We start from the raw sequence: 22,371 nt of genomic DNA on the forward strand, positions 1-22,371 counted from the left end.
TGCGACATTTCATTGACCTTTTAGAGGAACATAAATCAAGGAAATCTCAAAAATTTTGCATTCAGTGGCCCCATGCCCATACCTTTCAGGATATGACGCTTTTATTATGGAGCACCAAATTGGGTGAAACATTATTAAGTACAACTGATAGTCACTGTATTGAGTTGGGTTTTGTTGTTACCATGACATTAAAAAACGAACTTGCAAGAATAGCATTTCAGATCCGATACGTCAATTTGTGTGATAATTCAGTTTAATAAATTGGAAACAATATTTTCAAAACTGCGATCATATTTACCTGAGCACATTCCAACAAAACCTGTGTGTTTACACCAGTGAGATCCAGGTACTTCAACCTTGCAGGATACCTTTTAATCGAACTGATGGGATTTTTCGCATTAATTATGTAGTATTCGAGGGCAGAAAAGCAAACCATGTGTCACTGACATCTGCGCTCCAGCTGATTGGCCTGGTGATTGACCAATGGAAGGTGCTTGTGGGAAGCAGCGAATCACCGCGTTACTGTGAGGATGCATCAACTTGGATGTGTTACGCGGTACTTGTGTTTTTCAGGGTACCTCATTCTACCCAAAAAGCTTGACGGAAGTTCGTATTCAAAATGGCAGTGATGGGTCGAGTATTCCCATGTCTCCTAATCTTTCTTCTCCGGCCGATTCAATGCCAGCGACGTTTCAGTGCTCAGTTCTCTCTTGGTGACAACACAGAGGGCGGACATCGGGTAGGAAATCTTTTTGCCAACCGCCCCAATAGCCTGCCCTATGGTCCGAGCTTCCTCTCAGCTATGATAAAACCAGATGAGCATTTTGTGTTGACCATCAACGGAGATATCACGACAAGCCACGCCATTGATCGGGATGTGGTTTGCAGTAAATTGGATTGCTGCGATCGACTAATCTGTTACATGTATGCGGAAGCCTATTTCTTCACCACTCGATCACATCCCCTCGTATTTAATGTGACCTTTACTTTCTCGGATGAAAATGACAATCCCCCCAAGTTTGATGTACCCCAAGAGAATTTGGTGAAACTTCCAGGCTGGATACCTGACCAATATCGAGAGCTCCCCTTTTTACACTTATCAGTGCCTGAATCGGTCAGGATAAACTCTAAACTGTCTCTTCCACTAGCGACTGACCTCGACTCAATTGATTTCGGAATTAACTCATATGAGTTGCAGCCGCTTCATATGAACACCACTTCCTCGGTTAGTCCATTTCGACTGGTCCATGAGAGATCTCGCCTTGGAGCCGAAACTCTAGCATTGATTACTGGTCGAAGCCTCGATCGTGAAGAGCAGGATAACTACTGGTTTTTGTTATTAGCACTGGGAAGTGGGTCGCCACCTCTCTCCGGTAGTCTGTTACTTCAAATTCAAGTGGATGACATAAATGACCACGCTCCCATTTTCCAACGGCCCTTATCAAAGTCGGGCCACACTATTGAATTGCCCGAGAATACTCCTGTTGGACAAGTGGTTTACAGCTTTAAGGCAACGGATCAAGATGTGGGAGACAATGGAAAGTTAACTTTTGCAGTCAACTACGGTGCCAGTCTACCGAGAACTTCAGTCCTTGTCAACAAGTGGGTGTTGGACCCAGTAACTGGTGATCTCTCAGTCGCTGGTGTCCTCGATTATGAACACAAAGAAGACAGAAAATTTGTACTCTGTTTGCTTGCTAAGGATGGCGGCAATCCTCCCCTAACCGCAACAACAATATTCACCATACTTATCACCGATGTGAATGATAATCCGCCTGTAATTGAGGTGAAGTCTACGGGGGAGCAGGGAGACAACGAGAGCCATTTTGACATAGAGGAGAATGATGGCGAAATTAGGCTTCTCAAACTCATATCCGTAAGCGATCCCGACTCTAACTCTGAGGAGAGTATATCGTGCCACCTTAGTAAAAGCCGTAACGATTTTGCTCTTAAAAAGTACAGTTCTCTACTCTACGGCCTGTTTAACAGTCGAGCATTTGACTTCGAGAGAAATGTTGATGCAGATGGATACTTAAACGTCGATCTCTCATGCACAGATAATGGTACGCCTTCTCTTACCTCCGGGTTGACCATCCGGGTGAGTCTCCGTGACCTTAACGACAATTGTCCACAGTTTGAGTACCAGACATTCACTTTCAGTGTGCAGGAGGACATCCCGATTGGGTCAGAGATTGGTCGAATAGTCGCGCGAGATGCTGATAGCGGCCCGAGAGGCAGACTGAGCTATTGGCTTGGTGCTGATGATCCAGACGACCTTGATCTTGTAGATATTGACCGAGAAACAGGAAGAATTACTACAAAAGTTGCATTGGATCGAGAGGAGAAGGAGATACTTAATTTTCACGTAACAGCTGCCGATGGAGGAAATCTAGACGTTTATCAGGAGTTCGAGGGAATTCCCAGAGAGGCAAAAACTAACACTACTACTATCACTATTCATTTATTGGATGCAAACGACAACGCACCGCAGTATATGGGTGAGAAGGAGGTTCATGTACGTGAGAATAATGAAGAGGGTTTCGTAATTCTTGACAGTCTTCCCTTTCGAGACAATGACTTAGGGGAGAATGGGACTGTTCGGTTATTTGTCACCGACTATGGTTACGATGCTGTGGAACATCTTATGCCCTCTCATTCTAGCGGAATGTTTTCTCTACTCAATGATAAACAGTTAATTTTGACTGTATCAGTTGATCGAGAGCAAAATCCCCATATCTTTTTGAGAATAATCGCGATGGATGGAGGACAAGCACGACAGCTAACCAGTACCACGACTCTTACTGTCATTGTAGATGATGAGAACGATAATTATCCCCAGCTCACACACCCACCGAATGCCACTATGCTTCCTAATCCCAATAACCACTACGAAACAATCGATGACCACGAGAGTCGAACAATACCCGTGGACACACCCATCGGCAGCCTTATAACCACTTTGAGGTCTCGTGATCTGGACTCCGGCGATAATGGACGCGTTTCTTACTACATTCGAAGAGCAGAACCCCATGAACTCTGGTTTCCCACACACCAAAGCCATGTGGGACATGACGTGGAGGGCTCTTTACAGAAACACAAGCTAGTTGCAGATGGTAATCAGTACTTTAAAATTGACGAGGTAGATGGTCATTTAAGGACCGCTTGGTTGTATGGGAGCCAAAATAATCACGTGAGTAGGAACATTACAGGAATACCACTTTCTCCACCGTCGTTTGGTGTGCACGTTATTGTTGTGGAACTCAGAGACGCTGGAAATCCGTCTTTGACAACGCGGGTGGTACTTTATGCTAACATCACCGAGGCCGTGAATTTGGGCCTCTTTGGACTCTCGGGATTTGGATTCGGTGAAGCCGGTCTGGGAAACACTGTGATCTTGATTCTCATAATCATTTGCAGTTTTGCTCTTATAATCAGTCTTACAGCCGCAATATTTTGGGTACGACTTAAAGTCTACACGACTAATGGTCAGTCCAATCAGGCAAACTGTATCAAATACCAGACAAAAAGTGTCAGTGTTTATCAAGATGGTCTGTCAAAAAATCCTTGTGACGGTGGACTTGGTTATCTGGATGGCGCGGGGACATTTAAGCCGTTGGAAGGCATTCGATGGAGTACTCCAAACGTTCTCGATCCGTTAAGATACACAGTACACACCCCTCCAAACATTGGAGCTCAGGACAACAGTGGTAGCCTAACATTTATTGGGAAATCACCGAACGGGTATCTGGAATCCGAGGAGGTGCAAATGCTTCCGATGATTCACCCCACTGAAGCCAGTGGCATGGTGATGCGAGGTTATGATCAGTTAATTATGGGAAATAGTGAACGATATGAGCTTTGCTTCCCAGAGGCCGTTTTACCTAACTTTGCCCAACTGCATGCGGGCTCGACAGAGAGTGACAGTGGAATGGACAGTGGGGGCTACATGATTGGACATGCGTCATCACCCTCTCCCGAGGGGGCCACTGAACATCCCTTGGAGCCAGCGCCCGAGCTAAGTGTCCCTTCGACTTTTAAGCCCTCTCATAGTCGTGCTTTCGTCCATTTGACCACCGGATGCAGCACAATAGCAGTTGATGTAATTAGGCAGAGTCCTGTCAAACAGATCCTGCTTGGAACAACCTGCAACGCCATGGACTTGGGTGGTCTTTTCAAAAGTCTCGGCTACATTCCCCGCGATTCTGTAAGTCCTTTAAACACTTACAGTGCAAACCATGAAAGGGTCTTGTTATGTTTCCCTTGTTAAGATAATTTAATATTACTAATCAAATCCATAAGTGGTTGTAAATTTTCACGGTTTTGTTTACGGGGTGTCTAGGCCTATAACATATTGCCATCACAAGGCCTTGCCTCAAATCTAAATACTGTCTACACTGTAAGTATCAAATTTACACTTTCACCTTATTCATCGAAAGCTTTATGCTTAAATTGTTGGCTATAATTTCTCCTTTTACTTAAAACCATTGAGTTTGCCTTTTAAACCGAGCCATTTTATTTCACTCATTTAGTAGCCGATGCAACCGCATTGAGCAGGTTAAAATCCAGCTCGAAGCCTACTTGGATGTGCCTACCCCACTTGCAATCCCTTGATTACACAAATGTCTGGCCATTAATTAAATCAACTCCTTAGCTATGCTTTCACTACGGTCTGAGGAGCCTTTCAGTTAATTACTCGTCTGCTCTACTGAGAGGCAGGGGCGACTCCTGTGCGGGTGCCCGTAAAACGGGTTCTCCTCTTTTGCAAAAAGAAGACTACTTTGTAGTTCACTCTGTTCAAATAGTTGCACTTTTAGGACAAATTTCATGTTTGGATGGTTGCATGAAAAGTGGATAAGACATAACGTTTTCCTGAGCAGTAGTCAGTGTTAAAAGAAGACGAGACTATTTTATGACTAGATTGTGTATTTATTTACGAGATTCGTACCATGCAGGTCTAGAAAATTAAACAAAATTTGACCCAACATTTTTGGTGATAAAAATAGAATCAAGTCCTGGATAGGTAATATTTTTTCCGTATGAACAATCTCGCTTGGTGTGGAGATGTATGCTGACTCCTGCTGTTATTGCCATTTAAAGCAAGGTAGGAACAATTTGACTTTCTTGAATGATGAATGGTAAGTATTTCCTAAAAAAACACTTTTCTTTAAAAGATAACACTTTCACTTTTCAATCTTTCATTATCTTGTTTAAGAACATGACACTTCTGTTCATCTTTTAACGCTTGAGTCACCTTTGAAGGCCTTAGGGACAGTTCTCTTATGAATGTAAAGCAGGGTAAAGAACTGCATCCCGATATTTGCAAAAAAATATTCTTTGATGTCATCCATTTGTTTAAGACTGCTAAATCTGCTTAGAATTGGGCCACATTTCTTGAACAATTAAAACACTATGGCTTGGATATACGACTTTTCGTTATCGAGCAGTTTATCTAATTTTTAACCCATGCCAGGTGTAATTATGTTTGTGGTACGCTTCTAGAAAGGGAGGCGAGTTGGTTATAACTTATCAAAATTTGAAATTTCACTGACTCATCCTTCCCTTACCATCTAGAAATGGTAGTAAGAAACTCATGAAATTCGGTCACTGCCATTCAAATTGGCTTGTCACTCCTGGTGCGGTAGTAGGTCTCGTGGATTTTCTATTTTTCACTATTTGAATCAAGCTTGGAAATTACTCTCTCTATACTTCAATTTACAACTTTACGATAATGCAAAGCAAAATTGGCTTATCTAGGGCTTGATGACTATAAGGGAGTGGCCATTGGTGTGTTGAGATGTTATTATTTGGGATTTGATCCCAATCAAAAAGACTTCGCACGTATACCCGCACCAACATTAACGTGACGTAATCCAAGTTCGTCGTGTAACCTGTCAGTTATACTTACTTTCACTGGTGCATTTGTCAAAACAGCTTAGTCTGAGATGGTCCTAATGTTGCCTGCCACACACCATCTGCCTTTCAATGCGCTGCTTCATGTGATTTCACGTGAGCGGTACATTCATCAGCAGCCACGTCATGCCAACTGTATGTGGTCGTACGTATAGACTGGCTTAAAATTTTCCCGTCTTCGATGCAATTTCCCTCTATGCACCTGCTTTAGCTATCAACTCGTGTATCCGTGGTGCAGTTTTCGGCAGAAGTTTGCGCTCAACCGATTCTAAGGTACAACAAAGGAATCGTTCGCTAATTAGGTTCCAAAAATACAGCTCTCCTTTTGTATGCGAATTCATTATTTACGGAGATTTCAGTCAGTTTAATCATCCACACGGACACCTTAAAGCCCTTTCTCTTTAAAATACTAGGATGTGTTAATAATAGGTATATGAGAAAATCCTAGTCATTCTGCTGCCAAACGCATGTTCCAGCTCTACCAAGAGTTTTAAAGCATAATCTCTGTAATTTAGCTGCTTGTGATGAATCTATACAATCGAAAGGAGCAACGCATGAATCTCATAAAGTAGGGGTTGTATCTTTTCAGCTGAAAGAAGTCCAATCGGTAAAGAAATAATGGCCGTTGCTTTGAAGGTTCGGCAGAGTGTAGGCCAGAAGAACATCTAACTACGCATTTATTCTTTGATACAAATTTTATTATAGCTTTGACCAAAGGATCTTTTAAGAGTTATGCTCCAATACGACTTTTGAGGTTAAGAATTCTCGCAGATTCTTCACATTCTCTGTAGAATGGTCTTGTCAGTGAGTTTTTTTAGATACCTGTGACGCTTCGGAATTTATCGTTGCTTTCAAACCAGGATGTCTTCATTTTATAGTTAGCTACCATAATACGGTGCAGTCCATTCTTGATGTTGGCAACTTGCGACCCATAATTACCCCACCATAAAATTTCGCACAACCGTGTTTATTGCTGTTATTAAGAACGAACTTTTCCAATGCATATGCAAATATCAGTAGTCAATGGATGACTTCTTGATAACCAAAACCACAGCAGTTTTACGTATTTTTCAAAAATTTGAGTAAAAATCCTTGTGCTAACTTCTTACAGCTATAGCTTTTTGGACCGCATTATGCATGTTTGATAATATTTGTTCAGTGAGTGCCAAAATAGCTCTTGATATGATAGCTTCGATACGATGCAGTATTATCCCTATCAGGTAGAAGTGTGACAAAAGCAGTTATTTTATTTACGCTTTTACGCTAACCTTACGAATTTGATGTCCACAATCCACGTAGCAATATGACAGTGCGATATCCAAGGTTTAATACTAGCAAATAACGAAAATTCAAAAAAAATCTTTGCATTTTTAGGCTAAAACTGGGAAACTCCCAACGATGTCAAAGCTAATGATGTAGATGAGTCTTACCACATTTCGGATGGTTGTCACAACACCAGGTAGCCTCTTTAGTTGACGGTGTCATGATTTCCCAAAAATGTTAATTTCATTCAATTTGTACAATGGTGCTTTTATTTCCTTTGTCAACACTTACACTGCTTAAAAGTAATTCTGCACCCAAATGTTATCGCCGAACTTATAGTGCTAATAACTCACACCTGCTGTACAGAGAATGTGCAATAGTGCATCGAAATAAATTCATTTTTTACCACTCTGTGTACTTCATTCATGCGGTTAAATCGCAACACGTACTTACTCTCATCGAGACGCTTATAAACTCTGTGGATCTATTATACAAATTTACTATATTCACATTCCCTTCCCAAACATTGGGCTGCTTTAGACCTAGTAGTAAAAGAGTTGTTATTTTATGCCTTTCCTTTCTTACTTCGACTCCAATTAGGAAGAAACTACTAATGTTGCTCATATTTTGAGTATGAAAGAGTTCATCGCTGTCCTGCCTCTTAGATGTAGAAAAGCTGAGACATTTTATCGCTTTCCAATCAGTTTTTTAATAAAGTCGCAAAACCGCCTAGATACAGTGCAAAAATAATTTGCGAAAAAGTGTTAAATAGCTCTAGGCATGTACAATGTAAAGTTGTCTGGCTTAGTCGACCAGAACGTAATCTACGATAAAGCTAATACCATTCACCAATGTTGAGTAAATTTCTTCTTGATATCCTGGACGGGAAGGTAATGTGGCGCTATTTGGCAAACTCATCTACGATGTATTTCATATTCTCCTCTGGGATTTTTCTAACACGTGTGAAGACTTCAGATGGACAGACTGTCAGGAACCTTATTTTAGAGGTTAACACTTTACGATTTGGTAAGTAATAACACCTGGCTAATATGCAGTTGCATTGGATAATAAAATATGTGGACTGAACAAGCATTTTCGCATGATTCAATCCGACCTTATTTTACAGGATAAATACCGAATTCTAAGGTAAAATGCTAGAATTTTCCAAAAATCCAATCAATTCCCATTAGCGACAGTTTGTGGCAATTCGAAATATGGGCACTTAAAAGTTGATTAACACCCTTGATATTAAACTGTAGAACCTGCAGTCTACTAAGCCATTAATACTTTATTCACCAGGAGAATTTTTTTGTAAGTCATTTCAATCAAGTATTGAGGGTATTAAATATATTTTATCCTTTGAATAAAGAACCATCTGCCTACGACTTTGTACTTGTGGTTTTGGTTTCATAAGAGGGTGTAGTACCTTGCTAAATATTTCTATCAAGTTCTTCTTACTGTGGATGATCTTGGCATAATCCTTTCGATCTAACGGGCCTTCAGACACTGTGAATGGGTTAGGCTCCATTCCAGTTCGAAAAAAGGTGCACGTATTGTATGCAATTCTGCATACAAACATTCCCTCTGAAAAGTGCACAAACGCCAAGCAGCTTCAAATCCAGTTCTTTGAAAACCCGCGCTATTAATGGAACGCTACTGCCTAATGAAATGGGTTAGAAGGTGCCACGATACTTTTCATACTATTACGTAGAGGTCGTAAATTTTATTTGACTACTGTCCCTTAAATCTTATTGAGCCAGTAATCACGCGTACCGGGCTAAGAACAAACTTTAGCAAGAAAACTATAGGAAACAATTAATTGGTGAGCAAAAGGTAGTCTTTAAACATTACCATGATCACTGTTAAAAATTAAGAAGCAGTTAGTGCTTGCAACAAAAAATGAGGAAATAGCATGCGAGCTATAAAATGAAGCCAAACTTTAACTCAACAAAATTACTTAAATTGAAAAGATTACTAATCAGGAGATCAACCAATCACATTAGAAAAGTATCAACTGAAGCTTAAAATCAGTGTGCGTAATGGGTAACTCTACAAAACACAGTGGTGTTAGCTTAGAATATAGGATCAAAAGGAGTCCTTATTATAGGATTACATATGGTTAGTTTTGTGTCTATTGCTTAAAAGTATAAATAATAATTCATTCTCTGATCCATATTGTTTCATTGGACATAGTGTGTCGCAAAAGTATCTTGAAATCTGTATTTACGGATGCATAAACCCATCGTTACTAAGGTATGTATACCAGTAACCTCGCCGTAATAACATATTTGTCACACCGTTTATATAACCTGGTCTATTACTTTTGAGGATTCAAAATTTCAAATTACAGTGCTTAAATGCATCGCCTGACTTGTAAAGGAAATGAGACTCGCAGGGGTTCTGCTGCTAAGCCATAAATGATGCGACTTTCAACGTGTTATATTCCATCTGCAAGGGCATAAAATTGCTCGGGAAGAGACACTCCGAAACCTGGCAGCTAACCCTTCAACCTTCATTTATGACTCGGCTCTATGTATTGGCGTTACTTTTTTGGGTACTTAGCATAATTTCCGGAAAGAGAAGCTCGTATTTGGAAACAATTTTAAAACTGAGAGGTAGATTGAGATCGTTGACTACCCGTTGCTGTGACAACATTTGTTGGTCCATCAATAAAGATGAGTCTAAAAATTTGCGTCGGCTTTGCAAATCCGTATGATAGCGTCCATACGATACAAACTTCAATTATATCAGAGCTGGTAGCCAACTCGGTAACAATTTTTAGTGGTTTATTAATGTGTGTTTTTACAGTGGAGATGATGCGTACTAAGTTTGAGATTAATGCATGTTTAGGCAGAAAGTGGACACTGTTTCCATTTTCGACGTTTATAATAAGTAAAAACACAAGTGAGATGAAACTTGTGGATAAACTTTGAGAATGCTAGTAAAGTAGGTTCTGATTGGCCTAAGTGGATGAAGGATTTTTAGCCTAATGACTGAGATTTTTTTGTTTCAAAAGCTTTTGAAGCCATGCTGCAATATTTCGTCTTGCTTCAAAAATGCAAACCACAATTCCAGGCCAAAAAGGCAAATGTTTGAACGATATAAATTCGACATCACATTTAGATGCGCATGCCTATGTGTGAGGTTAGGTAAGCATTTGGGATGCAGTATGGAAGAGAAACGAGGCGTGAGGTTGAAACCCCCTTTCATAAAATTTCACCGCTCATTATTCATTAGAGGCTAATTAAAAGCTAACTTTACCAAAGCTTAATTAGCATGCAGTTTAAGAGGTGGTCAGCACCCATTCATGGGCGGTTAATTAGCATTTCTGTGTGGTAAACGCGGTCATAACAGTCAAAGGCTCATTTGCACACGGGTTTAGTTGTGGCGGTCTAGTCACGACTGTGGGTGAGGAGGAAGAGGCTTCGGGGATACACCTCTTTAACAGAACTTTCTTCTCCGATCCCGGTAAATTGCTTTTAAAAAAATGCAACTGCAAAGGCACAAGGAGTTCCACTTACTTATAAGGAGAAAGTGCTTCATTTTCAATTGCTGTGAATTTGCTCTTCACTGTTTACTTGCAACCATTGAAATGATGGACACAATTGTTATGACCTCGATTTGGGCTTATCATCAGCACTCTACCCTTTTATCTTATTACCAGACCGATAAAGTGGTTACTATTCAATGCTTTGTTAAGCAGTACCATTGCCCCTCTTTCCCATCGCTTACAAATCAAAGGTAATTTTGTTGCAAACTTAAAGCTTTGTGGACAAATTGCCAGTAGTCTAGAAATTTAATGCATTATGCTAACGGACGTAATTACTTTCCTTGATGTCAAATATGGCTCCAATGATATATTATTGGCTTGGATGCGGATAATATTGAGATGACTCATATAGGTTTAAAATTGAAAATTCTGAGGAAATTATTTTCATTTTTAACAAAATACCATCTAAAACTCCAATCTTATTTTACAGTAAAATAAAAAGCTGCATCTCATCAGTGCAAAAGAGATTATTCAAACCAAGAGGCTTTCACTAGTGAAGGATTTTCGTGGAGACTTTAGTGGCAGGAAATATATCTCATGTCTACTGCATTCCTTATGGAAATTGTCCCTATTAATTATTCAAGTGGTTGTATAGGCACGCAAGGGAGAATTCAACATCCAGTGATTTCTCGCAACCATTTGTCATCGACCGTGATTGAAAACTTCTTTTACATGCAAACCATTTTACGGCGTGAAATTCGGTCAGCAAAATACTGCAACTAGTTCTCTCTTCTTTAAAATCAAAACACAAAAATAGTATGCATTTTTCAAGTTTTTGGACTCCAATCTGCTTGCTAAAAATCCTCAAGGTATAAAACAAATGAATATTATTACTCAGAGCTAAAAGAATATGTAAATCGGAGGATGCTAATGAAAAAGTGGGTCAGGACATTTAAAGTCTTAGATATGAAACACCAGTCGTCGTTAAAACGTTGAAATAACTCACTTTTGGTATGTTTCTATTCCTGAAAGCTTCTTATCGGACAAAGTGTGCAGCACAGGTGTCGTGCAGCACTCAGACCCACCATTTATTACCAGCTTAGGCTACCAATAAATTGCCAAGCCTCTAAAAAAGCACAATTAGCTGTTAACGCGCAAAAGCTATGTCATTTAGTATGAACTGAAGCTTCAAGTGTCCTAGTCAACCTAGAGGTCAAATATGCAACTTGATTGCAATGAGGTCATGACTACGGAAATAGCCGTATTCAATAGGCCTAATTACAGTGCCGCATATACAATATTAAGGAAGAATGGCAAAATAAAATTCCTTAAAAGGCTAGGAGGTGTAGATAAATTGAGCAACCAACTAATTCCTATGGTACTACTTCAAAACAGAAGTGTAGCTTTAAAAGTAACAGTTTATTTTACCAAAATCGTACTCAATGATCCGTTCTTTGCAAAAATTCCATGCACCTATAATCGATATTTACACAAAAATGTGAAATAATGGAAGACAAAATTAAGATCGGGCACAGAGCACCATAAATGCGACCGCAGTTAGCGCCATAAATCACGGATATTTGTTAGTAGCAACACATAATAGCCTAGTGAGAACGTCATGCAATGATTTCCAGTGTTAGCCTGTAAAATATGGCTAGTGTCCAATTGAAACCTTTACTGATTTGAGGACTGAGGGAGGACGTGCACTTTTTAATTCATCTAAAAGCTGTGCGAAGCCGTGTATTTACAAAATTTGGTGCACATTTGAGAGGGAACATAAAACGTTAGGCGCATTTAATTAAATACTTTGACAACATCTCTTTATTTAAAAATTCAATGGCTAATACCTTAATTCTTTGCTTGTTGTTGGAAATGGATTAAGGCAGACTAGCTAGCATAAAGCAACCACATCGGTACGTCCACTGTGTATCAAACGAATGTTGAACAATTTCAGCTTTAGTTCTGGCAATATTTGCCTCAGTATGATGTGCCTTCTAACACGTGTCAGTACCAGTACGCTGCTATTCCTTAATTCCACCCCTTTTTAAACCAATGTTGCTATGTTTATTGTTTATTCTCAGTCGGTGTACTTATAAACTCCCGCTTCAATGTCTGTCAAAATTGGCTGATGCCACTGCTCTGCGAAATTTCCCTAAACCATATTAAAAACTTGTACATATACATACATATAATTGTCTACTTACGAGCCTTGAATTTAAGGCATAATTTGACCAGTAAGGACGACATTTAAAGAAGGGGAAAGAATTGTAAAACCATTTTATTTCTCCTATCCGTTCCTTCAAGGAAAGTAAATTGAATTTCACACTTTCCTGAGATTGGTTTCATTTTAAAGTCACACAATTTGCTAACCAGTCCTGCAAATTTTTGAGAGAATTCTCTTTTCATTTGTCCTAAGATCAGTCTTAAATATGTGCTATCAAACTTTAAGATAGTGAGATTCAAGTTAAAATATATGAAGCCAAATGGTATATCAGCCGCAAAAGTAGATGTGATTTGTTTCAACGGGCAGATGCGAATGCCTAGAGTATCGCAGGATGGGGATTCCCTTTTGGGGAATCGAGTCTTAGTTTGCGTGAGGCATTGTCTTGACGGTGTTTTTGTAAGTTATAAAAATCGCATTTTTTGATGTATGGTTGGGCGCAAAGCACTGATGTTTTATTTTGCGCTATTCAATGTTGCTAGAAGAATACTGCTTGTTTAAATGATGGGTTACTGTACTAGGAGATAAGCTCAAATAACCGTCAAAATGTGATTGCTTAAGAACTCCAAACCCATAAATGTTAGTCTGAACATTGTCTATAAAAGAAATCTTATTTAAAGCGGCATTTACACAATTTATCAGGTTTTAGCGGAGTAACGGAAAACGAACCCGAGAAGATGGAAACACGTGACTGCAAATGCTATCCCAATTGTAACCGTAAATTAATCATGTGCATGGATTACTGATAGCTCAGACACTTAGGGAGGACGAATGAGATCTACGTTGTGGTAATTTTTGTTATTGTCCAAATAAGAATGCAAATCAAGAAACTGGTTATTAACAATCGCCTGACGGCAGCCAATTAAGGCATTCTTATAAAAACTAAAGAAGTGTATGTTTGCAAACTGTAAAACATGATGTAATTCGATGACAGTAATGCGGAATCCAGTTATAAATCTAGATCATTCATTGAATTTAGCATAGCAGTGGGTGAAGCACTCAGTGAGAAGGTCTTTAAAATGTTTTATTATACGAGCTCATCTTTGTTCAATCACCGTCTGGCTACCGTAAAAGATACGAGTCCTAAAAAACAAAGTTTGATCCTTAGTAAGTCCTATAGCCCAAAAAATATAGAATTTTTTAAAATAAACTTATCATGAAGTTAATGTATTTATTAAGCCAGAAGAATGCTCTGTAAATTGACTTTATGTAGGGGTTGTGGTAGGCACAACTGGCAGTGACTTTACATTAGTAAATCAAACCATTAGAATCATTTTTTTTTCAAACTGGTGTCCTTTGAAAATTTAATAATTGGAAATTTGTAATTCGCTTAGCCGAAAATTGCTTAGAAATAATAGGAATGCCAGAAGCCCAAACCTAAGATATACAGTTTATGGCCACTTGGTATTTTTAGTTGACTGTACAATTCCGATTTGAATATAACAGCATATCATAGCGCATTATCAAGAACGATGGCACTTATCAGATTGTCGCAGAGCCATCGAAGTGGACGTTGTCTCTGCTAGGGAAATTCGACAGCACCTTGGAACTGACTCTGATGTCTGAGAGATTCAAAGAGTGATCGAGATATTATAACCACACCCGCTACTTACTAAGAGAATTTATTGGTTCTACAAAAAGGTTAACACTCAGCTGAGTAAGAACGGTTCGTATTTATTACCCCACCAAATCCCTTTCCAATTTGACTATCCACAGGAAGGGAATATTTTCGCATGACCACTAATGGTGCACTTGATCTGTTAACAGTTGGTAAAGCACGCAAGAACTAGGGGTGATGCACCGTAGTTTCTTCTTATTTGCACGCAGTTTAACTAGATTTTCCCCTTAGTGACCATTAGACCCAATTTTTACATGCAGGTACCCCCACCTCTAATTTTAGATGCGTAAATGATCAAACAGAATGGTGAGATGAATAGGTAGAAAGTTAATAACGCCCCTTTTGCAGTTAAAGTTTTCCAAACAAGTCTGGTAGTTTGAATACGCACAAACTTCTTAACGACCCATCTCCTCCGGTTTGCCAGGTCAGGCTTACGTCTACTGCTGTGTGCGCTGCACCACCTTTTTACTTACTCACCAGTCACTGCTTCGTGGCATTCTTTCCCCTTTTTACATTAGTCGTAGATGTAAATTTTATAAGCACACCGTTTTCGTTTTATTTAGAGCTAAGTAGAATTTAAATTAGACTGTTTAAATAAATTTTTTTTTGAAAATACTTTGTACTTCGGTTATTTTGGCTAGATTTATAACCAGTATCTGAGCGAATGAAAATTAGTGCATACCATCCTACACCATTTAAGCAAACTCCTTAATGTTACGCCTTAAGTAAACAAAAAAATAATCAGAATAAATAACGCATGCCATATAACATCATTTTTTAGCTTCAAGACTCCATAACTTAACCGGGTACACGTCTGCACCTGATGCACCCTAAAAGTAAATATTAAATTCGTGGCTTTGCTAGTCGCAATGTGGGCATCTTTATGAACACAGGTATTCTGACGCACCTTTTCTCGCTTTCATAACGTTTATGCCTTTTAATGAAAAACTAAAGCCAGCAATGGCAACTTGATTACCCATCCAAATCTGCATGCCAGCACTTGCGTGTGGGATACAGTTTTTTGGAAATTGAGTCACCTGTGAAGGATTAAGCAAAAAAGTGTTTGGTGGCTTTGATAAACCATTTCGAACATGCGATAGCATCAACAACTGCATACTGCAGCCACTTTTCTCTGATAGTTTTATTTCCCGATGTGAAATAAACATACTTTGATGAATAGAGTAATGGCACACGGAAATGAGAATTATAGCGGCATTACCGATGCCAACGATGAAAATTGCTCAATCAACTTGTGCGTGGGTGGTATAAGAACGATAAATCAGTCAAAGTTTTCCACGATCTAAATATTTAATGTTTATTTTTTTTTCAAAAACAGCTAAATTTATTTTATTTCCAGGGCTATTGTTCATTTAAACTAAGCCTACTTTTGCTAGACTGGCCTATTTAAATATTTTATTGCGAATATTGGGGGCTTTTTTGAATCGATACTCAAGCATTACTGTTATAGGGTAGTCCTTGAAATAAAACCTAGTGAATCTGAGGAAGGCATTCATGGCAGGAGTAGCAGTTTCAAAGAGAAGCGTATGCAAAATATTTAATGACCCTTTTTACATGACCACCCCTGTTATGTCTTCTATTTAGCTTACAAAGGTCGTAATAAGAGGTACGCCTCTCTATCATTTAAAAAAACATCTTCTACCGTAGCACTATTGGCGATTGTCCTGGTTTCGTTTCTTCTCAGATATGTAGATGATGCCATGGAGGGTTGAGAGTCATTTGTCCTGGTCACCATGATTATTTCAAAACAGAAGTAGCAATTCCGAAGTTCCGTTTTAAATTGTACTGTGAACTAAACCGATTGCACCCTGAGAGTATAGTGATTTGTCCTTAATCTTTTGGAGGCTTTATTTGAAGTGACAGAAAAGCAAGAGGATAGGTGCGGTGTGTTCGCAAACTGATTAAAGTAAGAACATTAGGGATGTCATAACGCATTAGCTTAATTTGATTAAAGTTCCGATGTTTACCGCCAAACTCACAAAAGTGACAGTCAATAAATTAGATTACTTAATCACTGAGAATAAAATTTGACTCACAATTATCCGAATGGTGTTTGAGCTTACGCATATTTACCTACTCGTTTACTTTGAAGCAATTTAGATGGCTCCTGGAATGTTAACGGAACTGAAAGTTTAATCTGATGACAACAGTTTTCGTGCTGCCAAATGTTTGGATGTATTCGCATTTCAACTCAAAAGAAAGCTTTGTTTATAGATAAGGAGATGTCCTAAAAAGTATTTTTATAAGCAACGCAACATCCACACTATTAGAGAGGGCTTAATTTCCTTGTTTATGGATAGTTCCAAGGCGAAACAATACAGATATGATCGACTGATTCGCTATAAGCCATTTCCGTAAACGATTAATTACACGAATACCTCCAGTACGTCTGAGTTGCACTATCGAGGCATTGGAACTGGATCTTGCCAACCTAACCTGCTAAATGACAGAAGGTGGCTATTGTGATGTCTTTGACAAGACACGCCTCATGCTTACGCCATCACTGAAAGAGATAAGCAATTGTTAGCCATAACTTAGTGTGGTATTCCAGTGAAATAGTTCATGGCTTAATATTGACGTATTTAGGTAATTCGGACGAGATTTAACACAGATCATCTCCGTATTTTTTTGATCCATACTTTATGCTCATCGTATAACATCGTGCAAATGGACAACTTTAATTGTTTGATTATGTTTATACCCTATAAATTGCATTACTCAAAATGGGCGGGTGGCAAAATAGAGGACCTTGTTAACTTTTTGTAGTTACGCATAGGGCTCTCTCTCTTATAAAGGCATAATTTTATAATGCTGACTGACATTAGGGTGATGAATACAACACTACACTGTTGATGTTTGATTGTAATTAGCCAAACACTCCAGACTTGGATTTTCGGTACTTACTTTACTTTTCTTCGGGAATGAAAGAAAATAAAAACAATAAAGTATGGCTAGAATGCCCTAACTTAGTGCCTGCAAGATTTTAACACAGGGACAAGTATAGTTATTTGTTTCCCCTCTCTATTCTTCTCTATCACTAATTTTTACCATGGCACTTAAACCCCTCATCAAGTTCGCTAGTGACAGATGTCTTGGTAAACAGAACTAAAAGTGTGAAAAATATGCATCTTTATGAGCCGTCTGTTGTACGGAATAGATCTTTAAATTGGTAGTTAATGAACCTTTCAAAGAAAAAACGGTAACTAAAATTGGGGGGAGGAAGATATCACATGAGTATAAAAAAGGTGACCAAGATAGGAGTAAAAATTAGCAATCCTCAAATTAAACATCTATGTAAATCTTCAAATGTCGAATTTCCATTCCTTTATGTAGAAAACATTATAGCTGTTTTATCCACTTTGGTTAAGCAATGCGATTACAAAAGAAATGCAGTGCATCTAAGTAAATTTTCTTGACTTTCAAAGTAGAATTGGCCTTAAATTCTAGGTAGGGGTGTTTTGTTTCTTTTACTTCCTAGTAAAAGGAAGTAGAAGAATATTTTGTCTTGAAAGTTGCTTGGGCATAAAATTATGAGCATAAAAGCCTTTACTACCATTCGGGACCATGTGCCATTGATGGCACATGGTCAGTCCATTGCTAAATATGGTGTATTCTTGATTTGAGGATCTTGGGGCCTAAAGTCATCGTGAAATCAAACAGCACAATAAAAATGATATCTGTTCTGGACCAGCAGATGTGAGGGTGATTGGAATCCTCCCAATCTCCATGGCCATTCTCAAGTGATATTTTGTGAACTAAAGGTTAAAAAATAAAAATAGTTTAATTATGAAGTCGATGAAATCCAAGAGGCATTAACTAAAGCAAAGTCCTATGGTAGGCAACATTCATACCAATGTGTTTTCTCAAGGCCAAAGGCAATGACTTAAGTAGGAGACTAGCCCATTCCTTTCGATGACGGACATAAAGTGCTCGAGTCGTCTTTTTAACCCTCTTCAGTACCGTAATTCCGCTTTGCTTCCTTTACACAAAAAAGCATGTTCGCGTATTGTTTCTGCAAATCCAGCTCAAAATCAAACCTCACATGATTTAAAGCCTAACTTGTGAGGGAATTAACATCAAATCTGAGTCAGAGCGGAGGTGACGCCATTATCATAAGGTGGTTTTGGGCGGAGGGAGAAGACGTGGTGAGGTGGGGTAGAATGGGCAATAGCGGAGCATCCTCCGTTTGCTTACTCAGCCTAACTTGCGGCTGTTTATTTGCCTAAAAGTCGTGCAAATCCCACAATTTTAAAACGTCTTTTTTGCAATTTCTCCAGACTCACGAAAGTCATAACCAATGAAGACCATTTCTTAATTTTGAATACAGCGCTGGTACTTAGAGCATCAACAGTTCTGCTGAATATCTTATTTGATATCTGTTTTGTTCATAAATCTCATTGAGAACTTAAGGTCAGTGTTAATTTACCATCTTCCTTTTAAGAATATTTATCTTATAGTTCTTGGCAATCAATTGCATAACCCAGTGGCTGTCAAATGTGCATGATAACTGGCAAGAAATTGTAAATCAACAAGAAATCTGGGCCTAACCTACTGGAATTGTGATTGCCTTGTTGCTATGGTTAGCTCGTTAAACAATCATTGTGATTTGATACAGTAAAACTGAGGCCATCACAAGCCTCAGTAGGTCCCCGACTCATTGTTTCATTTAGAGTATTGAAGCAACTAATTATTCTTAACCAGCAGATATAGTGGTGCCACCGTCGGCCTATTTCTAGTAAAAATCAAGAGCACTTTTATGGTCACTTTAAGAGGAAACATTCAATGTAAACTGACGATAGATTTTGCTGGAATAACTCAATCTACGTTTGAAACAGTCTCAACATTTCATCAAATAGTTCGGTTTTTGCCCAGGAATGCAGGTATTTTCAAACATCGGGAAAATACGAGAGATATTATGAAACTGCAAAATGCCTTGGAAACGAGTGTACGGGCCGCCGGCAGAAGATCTCGAAAAGTTCCCCTTGCATAATTTATTTTTGCTTCAAACGATTTCGCGACACTGCTTCGCATGCGGAAAACACGGATCTCTGACACTGAAAAATTCTGCGTTTACTCTTCACCAGAATCTACTGTTTCATTTCTAACGCTAACAATGGGCGCATGTAATGGGGGGTTTATAATAATAAGCGTCTTGCATGTGTAAGTGCTCTATCGTAGATTTTAAGCCTTGAGCTAAGGATTTTTTAGCCTTGGTCAGGTCAGTACGACTCCTAGAAGGGTCTATTTCTTAACACAATGATCAGTAGAAACAAAGTACTTTCGAAAATGAACCTTTTGTAACTATTTGATCATACCATATTCGGGAGGTTTGTATCGAACTCGCCTCAACTTGAATAACGGTGAGTTAATATTTACTACGAGGCATGTAAGGCAGTCACAAGTTACTTTCATTTGTAACAAACTTCCCCTCTTGTAATATTCTTAGGCTTCAAATAAGTTTTTTGTTCTTTTGATCCCGTTACTATTAAGTAGAGCATGAAATCAGTTTGTGTAAAAATGGATGGTAAAGGCATTCAGCAAATGCTGCTCCTCCCCAGCTCCTGTCCAAAATTGTTTTACAGTGCCTCTGGCTTTGGAACAGAAACTTTTGGCAAATGAGTCTTAATAACAAATTAAAAGATTGATTAAGCTGTAGAGTTTAAGTGGATCACGCTCGGGTCGTATGAGGCATTTGTGTGGTGGGAGACAAGGTTGAGGGACCACATAAAAGTGGAAGGGGCCAGGGGTGGGAACTTTATGCAAGGTAGGCTGTTTGTGTGGGTAGGTGCATGTGTGGGGCGAGTGAACGCGCTGTAGCATTGTCATAGCGCACTCCCATCACGTCTAATCTCAGTGTTTCGAGTTTCTCAATGTGGAAGAGGAAACAGCAGCCACAACGGTAAAAAATGGAATATAATTTTACAGATGGTCAGTAAAAAACTATCAATGTGACTAAAAAATGCAAAAAATCATCCATTAGAGTGAATTAGGGCCATAAATGAGTAGTTTAATTTAAGTGTGAACGATAAAATGTCGAAGAGGACTGCATTGATTACGGATGAGGCAGGTCATAATTTCACTAATCGCTATAACCCGGAGGTTGTTGCTAAAAGTAGGCAGTAAAAGTGATATCGTTATTGCACAGTTCTGATAATTGACAACAACAACGCATGTGACAGGTTGCTGCAGTTCCATTATTTCGTTGTTACTTATAGTTTAAAACAATGATTTGATATATTTAGAATAGGTATGACAATATAACTCTATGAATTAGACTAGATGGTTTTTCACGCACCTACTTGCTCCAAAATTCTATTCCTGCTATATCACGTGCCACAGTAAGGATGTTTGGATGAGGTTATTAAGAGAAAGCCTATTATCGAATCTGTAGTCCTTCCAAATACCTGTTCTCAATAAATACAATCATCCATGTATCCACAAATTACAGTATTGTGGAAAGAACTGTTGGACCAGTTTTGTGAAAAAAGAATTTTTATAGATAGTGCTTAGGGAAACTTCAACGATTCTACACTTTTGAAATTTACAACTGAATCACAATTTTTAATGCTGAAAGTATCCATCTTTTGGGAGCTGCAGCTTCACCTGACCCGGGAATTGCGTTATTAAGACAACTTAACTAAATCTAACCATGCTGTTCCAATTAAGCATCTTAATCTTTCAGCACAGTATGCCTTTGCAAGGATAAAAATAACCCATGTTTGTTTATGTTAACCTATATGCTATCTCATTTACATGGTAAGGTGTGAATAACTTCACTTCCTATCGAGCTTACCCCTTCCATTTACCCCGACCTCATATCAACTCAGGCGCTGCTAAGCATGGACTTCTCCGCTCTCTACGTTTCGCTTCACCAGCTATTACTCTCACTTTCCGTCCCCATAGTGAGACTACCAGAGTCAGATACACAATTATCCCGTGATTGCTCGGCAAACAGCTGAAATAAACTCCTGTCGGTTGCTTAAATTTGTCTTTAAATAGCTTTTGTGGAACTGTCGATTCGCGTCGCCCTTTGGGACATGTATAGGCACAAAAAGAGCGACATCAAAGGACAAATCTACGACTGCCCACATGAAGTGGGCATCGAGAGGGATGAGCACAAATTCCGGGGCTTTGTTTTTTGGGCACAGACGGTCACTTTACAGTTTGTGTGCCATTGATGAGGGCGAATTTTACAGCAGTCTTGTATTTCTTTGCCAAAAACACTTGAAAGCAGAAAGGGGAAAAAGACACATTTGTCGGCGTTTTGGGGTGAGGCTTTTCTTACTAAACTATGCCATTAATTCTGCTGGCTCGATATCGTCTTACGATTTCGGATGTTTTCTGCAATTAGGTTTTCCTATTGGAACCGATGCATTTATGAAAACGATTTGATTATCATAATAAAATAACTGTGTAATAGAAATTTGGTCTTGTATGTGTTATAGTTTGCGACTTAATAAATGCAAACTTTGCTGTGACTAGCAGAATCGCGTTAAAGTACATTTATGCTGTACTTGAAAGCATCAAATTTGAGTTTATGCTGATTTTATCACTAGAATACGACACAGTGGCACATCTATCATTTAGCAGTACAACTGACAGGTTAAAAGACTTTTCTCGTTGTTTAGCATTAATCGGTAGTTGCCTCGTAAGGCGGATATGATGGATCAACTTTATCCATATTTAATTTACCCAAATCATTCAAGCACGTTAAGTAACTTTAAAAAAAACGATGATTAATTTACTAAGAGTAAAAAAAGGTAAGTCTTCCAAGAGCATGATTTTGTCATTTCGTAGGAAAAATGACCACATAAAAAAGGAGGCATTTTGCCTTCTATGTAAAACATGAGG

At 38.8% G+C, this 22,371-nt stretch overlaps 2 protein-coding genes across 2 annotated transcripts; both read left to right on the plus strand. All coding sequences in view use genetic code 11, as the record gives it.

Moving 5' to 3' along the window:
- Positions 1-802: 802 nt before the first annotated feature.
- Positions 803-7,329, plus strand: EGR_02135 (Protocadherin-1; the record flags this gene model as incomplete). Its single annotated transcript, XM_024491384.1, has 2 exons — positions 803-4,204; positions 7,285-7,329. The coding sequence occupies 2 exons, from the start codon at positions 803-805 to the stop codon at positions 7,327-7,329; spliced, it is 3,447 nt and encodes a 1,148-aa protein (XP_024354237.1).
- A 13,221-nt stretch (positions 7,330-20,550) lies between these two features.
- Positions 20,551-21,698, plus strand: EGR_02136 (hypothetical protein; the record flags this gene model as incomplete). The annotated part of the gene is made up of 2 exons (XM_024491385.1): positions 20,551-20,632; positions 21,520-21,698. 2 exons carry the CDS (start codon positions 20,551-20,553, stop codon positions 21,696-21,698), a joined length of 261 nt encoding a protein of 86 aa, XP_024354238.1.
- Positions 21,699-22,371: the final 673 nt, after the last annotated feature.

The sequence above is a fragment of the Echinococcus granulosus genome, assembly GCF_000524195.1.
Source record: "Echinococcus granulosus chromosome Unknown EG_S00009, whole genome shotgun sequence".
Classification (NCBI taxonomy): domain Eukaryota; kingdom Metazoa; phylum Platyhelminthes; class Cestoda; order Cyclophyllidea; family Taeniidae; genus Echinococcus; species Echinococcus granulosus.